The 5,946-nt window shown below is 63.2% G+C and overlaps 1 protein-coding gene across 1 annotated transcript; it reads right to left on the bottom strand.

The window, feature by feature from the left end:
- Positions 1-686: 686 nt before the first annotated feature.
- Positions 687-5,946, bottom strand: Fbxo2 (F-box protein 2; the record flags this gene model as incomplete). Its single annotated transcript, XM_005404000.2, is given in 6 exon segments — positions 687-1,039; positions 1,274-1,412; positions 1,930-2,025; positions 2,101-2,230; positions 2,704-3,066; positions 5,873-5,946. Coding segments are annotated over 6 exon segments (937 nt in total), but the record flags the coding sequence as incomplete, so codon positions are not given.

Genomic DNA, 5,946 nt, shown 5'->3' with positions numbered 1-5,946 from the left:
GCTAAAAAAGGAGGCTGGACAGCAGCCGGCACCCCAGCTTCAACTGTGGGATCCCGTCTGAGTCCTCGCAGCGCTGGGGGTCTTGGTGATGTTCCTGGGCTGCACATCTGGAGAGGAGAGGTTTACACACGCACACACACACACACACACACTCCTGCCTCAGAACCAGGGGAGGGCTTGGAAAACGACCCTCAAGACCAGAAGCCAATGGCTCCTGTCCAGTCCAGAACCAGACCGGGCGGGTAGCATGAAGTAGGCAGGTGTGAGAGGGTCCTGCGCCCAGCCGCTTCCTCCCCAGCCACTCCGGGGCCCAGAACTGGTCCCTAGACCTGGTGCAGCCACCACCACCATCCTGCCTCCGAAAAGAGAGGGGTAAGGGTACAGCGCGGCCTAGGATCATCAGGAGGCCAACAGAGGCCGGCGGACAGCCACCACCCCCAGCCCTGTGCCGGCCTCCGGCAGCTTGGGTGTCGGCCGGCGCCAGGCCCAGCCCTGGTCTCCTCTGCCTCATAATCCCAGCCTTTGTCTGCCTGGTGGCCCGGCCAGGCTGGCTCCACACGGGCCAAAGGGCCTGGAAACCGGAGCAGCTGGAGCACAACCAAGTATTTTTCCACGCTGGGCCCAGGGCCCTCGGGAGACGCGAGGGCCAGGGAGGGAGAGGTGTTCATTCATCCGCTGTGCATCCATTCTGTCCCTGGATAAGTAACATTTATTGCGCGCCCGCTGGGTGGCAGGCCCTGCCTAGGAAGGGGCGGGGTCGGCACAACCCGGGCCCTCGAGCGGGCATTCTACAAGCGGTGCCCACGCGCGCAGGACGCAGGCGAGGCATGGGCGGGCAAGGCGAGGGTGCTACCAACTATGCTAAGGCCTGTCCACTGCGGCCGGGGAGGGGAGGACGGGCCGCTCAGGGCTCCACCCACACGCCACTGTTGGTCACTCGGGCCCCGAACCAGCCCTTCCAGTAGACGGCGTCCTGCCCGCCGTGCTCGAACCGAACGAAGCGCACGCCTGGCCCGTAGTCGGTGAAGGTGTGGGAGATCTAGGGAGCGGAGAGGGAATAAGTCAGCGTGGGGCTCTTAAGGCTTCCTTTGCTACCGCTCTCCAACGCAGGGACCTGTCTCCATACCGGGTTCAGATTTTGCGCAGTGCACGCTCCCAGCCCCTGTCTCGACCCAGCCTTGCCCCACCCTCCTGCCTGAGCATCAGCCAATCTCCATGCGCTCCGCCCCCTCCGCCTGGCCCCGCCCCTCTTAGGCCCCGCCCCCAGGCTTACTTCAGTCCAGCCGCCTTCCTCGCTGTCCGGGGACACTGGCACCTGCCCGGTGTTGAACTCAGCCAGCACATCCTCGTGCTCGGACAGCAGCTTCACGCTGAGCTCATACAGACAGCCGGCGTCGGAGCGGCCCGAGTACCTGACGGAGGGAGACGGGCTGGGACCCGGCTTCTGCCCAAGCCGCTCCTGCCTTACCCTTGTCCCCATTTCACAGATGCAAACAGCGAGGCCAGGGACAGTAAACCTCAGGTCGGCCAGACTCAAGTTTGGAGCCAAAGCTGCCCACAGAGGCACGGGTTTTGTTGTTTTGTTTTGCTGTGGGATGGACCCACCGTCTTCACCCTCAGCTACTTCCCCAGCCCCTTTTTTACTATTTTCAGACAATGTCTCACTAAGTCGCTAAGTTGCCCAGTCACTAAGTTGCGATCCTCCTGCCTCAGCCTCCCAGAGGGCTGGGATTACAGGTGTGCACAACCACGTGTGGCCACAGACAGGTTTTGTCCAGAGGGGTCCAGACACTGGTCACGCATACCTTTCAAACTCAGGAGAAGAGACAGGTGGTGAAGGCCTGGAAGCCCTCGGCTCAGGTGCCACTGTGCTAATGGGTCCCTGTTGTCCCCTGGCTTCCCCCCAGCCCGCCTGGCCCCGGCCCTCACCAGTCCTTCGCCACGATGGCCGGCTGGGTGGTGTCCAGCAGCTCCTCCCAGTAGCCCTCGGCCTGCAGGTCAATGACCTGCGCCTTGCGACACCACCTGGGAGGGGGGAGTTAAAAGGGGGTGGCGCCCCTCCCTCCTCCTCCCTCCCTCCCCCACACCTCTCCTCCTTACTCGAAGGAGGAGGCGAAGTACTTCCTGACGCTGTCATCCTGCGGGAATTCCACCCCGCTGTCTCCCGGCAGCTCCTCCACCCTCCAGCCGTCCCCACCGTGCTCCACGTCGCACCAGCCCTCCAGGTCCTCTGTAGGGACAGGGACAGCCTCGTTCTGGTCACCCAGTCCTTGCTGAGGCTGCAGGAGGGCTTTTCTTTTTTCTTCTGGTACTGGAGACTAAACCCAAGGCCTTCCCCTGGGCTACATCGCCAACCCTTTTTATGTTTTATATTGAAACAAGGTCTTGTTAAATTGCCCGGGCTGGGCTCCAACTTGCGATCCTTCTGCCTCATCCTCCCAGAGTGGTGGGATGACAGGCGAGTGTCACCACGGCCAGCTAGGGCTGGCTCAGTAGGGGGACGGGGCAGACGGCGGTGGGCTGCAGTGACCACTTCCTGCCTCTCCTCCTGGGCGACTGCAGCCCAGGCTCACTGAGGCCGGACGCCAGGAAAAGGACCCCGGACAGCAGGCGGCAGCCAGACGGCGGCAGAAGTGCCAGGGGGGCTCCAGGCCGGGGCCTGGCCTGCCCTACCCTCCTGCAGCCCAGCGGGCCTGGCCTCACCTTCCCCGCACGGGTTGCGCAGCAGGTTGCGCCTCCGCTTGCTGAGGAAGTAGAACTGCTGCCAGTGGTCGCGCTCTTCCTCTTCGCCGCCGCCCTCGGGCACCAGCCCTTCCTGCTGGCACTTGAGCAGCCACAGGGGGGCGCCGTCCACCAGCTCCTTCCAGCGCAGGCACACTAGGCGGCAGGCCTGCACCAGCTCAGCGGCGGGCAGCTGGGCCAGCACGCGCAGGAGCAGCGCCTCCGGCAGCTCCGCCAGGTACGCGGCCTCCTCCGGCTCCTCCTGGTCCTCCCCGGGCCGCTCTCCCTCGGTGCAGGCCTCCTCTGGGCTCGCCTCCTCCTCCTCCTCCGGCTGGCCCACGCTCTCTGCAGAGAGAGACAGGGGAGTGGGAGGCTGTGAGCTGCCCCCCTCCGCGCCCATTTGCCCCCTTCCCCGGGACAACCGCAGTCGCCACGAGAGTCGGCGACTCCACATGGGTGCCCAGGGAGGAGGGTGAGCCACCGACGGGCCCGAGAACTGCTTGGGCATCCTGTGCCCCCTGCAGGGCCCGTAAACCCCAGCCCTGGGCTGACCCCGGTAAGATCTGCCACCTGCAGCATGGACCCGCGCTTCACACGGAACAGTTAACCCTTCCCTCACCTCCTCAGGAAGCCATCCTGGATTTCCCTCACTGTACCCCGGCCGGCCCAAATTCCAGACCTTCCTAGAATTTGTCCTGGGATGTGATCAGCTTTTTTTGTTGCTGTGTTGTTTGCTTTGCTTTGCTTTGCTTTGCTTTGCTTTGTTTTTGTTGGGACAGGGTCTCCATATGTAGTTCAGGCTGGCCTTGAACTCTCAGCAATCCTCCTGCCTCAGCCTCCAGAGTGAAGGGATTACAGACATGTGCCACAATGCCTAGCTATAGTGACTGGCCTTTTTCTTCAGCAGACTGACCTCATGAAGCCCAAAACCAGGTGCCTGGCACCATCCTGTCTGGAGCGCCTATGTATTGGCCACTTAGCAAGTTCCGGGCCTGTTCTAAGTGTGCAGTTGCTCATCAGAGCCCTACACCACCTCTTCGAGGTTACGGCTCTTTATTTCAATGATGAGGAAACTGAAGCACAGGCAGAAGCAATGGCCAGGGTCATGCGGCTCATAAGTAACTGGAGCCTGGGCCTGTACCCAGAGTCTGGTTCCAGAGTCGCCAGGTCATTGAAAAAGAATGGGCTGAATTTGTAGACGTGGAGGTGATTTTGAGTTTGCAGAAGAACACGCTCAGGCCCAGAGATGCAATGTGACTTTGCCAAAAGCCACACTAGAGGCTTAGGGTAGGGGACCTGGGGATCTGGGGACCTGGGGCTGGAGACCCAGCTGTCCCCCACCAGCCACTGAAGTGTGACTCAGAGGTGGAAAGCAGTCTGCTATCAAACAGGGAGGTGGGCTAGGTGTGTATTTTCCAGTCCCTGGGCCTCAGTTTCCTCATCTGTGAAATGGGGTGACCGTCATGCCTGGCCGTCTAACAGTGCTGAGGTTCAGATCCCCTGAGGAGAGATGAGGACATCAGGAGTTAGAAGGCAACCGGCAGATGTCACTTGGATCCCAGCTCTCTTCACCGGGCCACTTAACTTAAGTAAGCAGATACCAAGAGCCCAGTGTCTCTGGAGGGGACACAGGAGTGGGGAGGAGACAGGGCCACTCTGGGTGTGGGGAGGTCACCGCTCAAAGAGCCAGGACGGGGCTTCCTGGCCCCTGGGCCCTGGGGTGGTAGAAAGAGGCCTGGCAGTGGGGAGGGACAGGTGGCAGGGCCTAGGACCAGAGTTTGGGCCCGAACCTGCTCACACGCTCACACACACACCCCTACACACACACACACACACACACACATGCACACACATGCACACGGCCAGGTACTCCCCTGAACGGGGCGTGACCACTTCCCCGAGCCCAGGTACCCAGGGCACCCCCAGCAAAGCTTAGTGAATCTCAACAAACCGGCGCTTTCCCTTCCTTATGGGCGTCGTGTGACAACATGTGACTGATGTAGGGCTTACCCCTCCCTATGGGCAAAGAGGAAACTGAGGCCTAGAGACACGCGTGAGCTTCTCTCGGGTCACCCCGCACGCCGTGGGGAAGGCAGAGAGGAGAATAAATGCCCGTCCATCCTGCTGCCCGCAGGTCTCTGGGGAGCCTGGCCGGTGTCTTCCCCTCTCCACACCCCGCCCCGCCCTGGCCCCAGCGGACACCTGATGCTCCCCCGAAGGTGCCCTCGAAGCCCAGTCCCCTCTCCTGGCCCCCAGGCCTGGCGCTGAGGCCCCAGATCCGATTACGCCCCCCCTCTGCGGACACAACTCCCCACATTGTTGCTGTGGAAAGTTATCTGGCCCCTGGAAGCCGCCTCCTGGCTGATTCACTCACCTGAGTTGGGCCCCGGAGTCCAGGGAATAGCTGGGCCCCGGGGAAAATTGGGAACGGATTCTGGGGCCCTGTCAAGGGTGTGGATGGGGGTGCCACAGGTTGGGAGCAGGGGCTCCGGAATCCAGGGGCTCAGGGCTGTAGGGGGAGCGTCCTGGCTACTTGAGTTTCCCACCAGCGTCCCCCAGCTCTGCCCGCCCGGAGCTGGGCCAGGAGAGCGGGGGACAAGCGCTGTGCAGGCAGGTCTTGTCCCCACCCTGACTCAGCAGGCCACCCCACAGGAAGCCGGAGGGATGGGGGGGTCTTCGGTGCCAGAAGAGATGACAGAGCAGTCCCAGAGGGCCCTGGGAAGGGCGGCCCCAACTCTTCTCCCCGGGGGGGGGGGGGAGGAGGCGCCCCCTGAAGTGCAGCCCCTCGGGAGGAAGGCGGGATGCGTGGGGACAGGGCCCTCACCCCAAGGACCCCGCGGGCCAGGGCGGACCAACGCAGCAGTGGACGCAGGCGAAGGCTGCACCACCTCGCCGCTGCCCCCAGCCCCACCGGGTCCATCTTGGGAATCGGGGGTCCCCCTTCCTGCTTGTCACCTCTCCAGGCCTCCCAGCCACCTGAGACAGCAGACAGAAAGAGGAAACTGTGCTCCGCTGAGACCGTCCCAAGGGCTCTGCTCGGGGAAAAGTTTACGCGCGGCTCTCGGGGGCCCCTCGCCGTCCGAGGAGCCCTCCGGCCCGGCGCTCTGCCCGCCTCCGCGTGCTGCATCCCGTGCGTCCGCGCAGCTGCTACCTGGGTCCCCGTCCCCGTCCATCGCTGCGGAGCGCGGTCGCGGGAGGTGGCGGAGGAGGAGCCGGGTCCTTGCA

The sequence above is a fragment of the Chinchilla lanigera genome, unplaced genomic scaffold (genome assembly GCF_000276665.1).
Source record: "Chinchilla lanigera isolate Chin_1 unplaced genomic scaffold, ChiLan1.0 scaffold00085, whole genome shotgun sequence".
NCBI classification, from domain to species: domain Eukaryota; kingdom Metazoa; phylum Chordata; class Mammalia; order Rodentia; family Chinchillidae; genus Chinchilla; species Chinchilla lanigera.
This window is presented reverse-complemented; position numbering and strand designations above follow the sequence as displayed.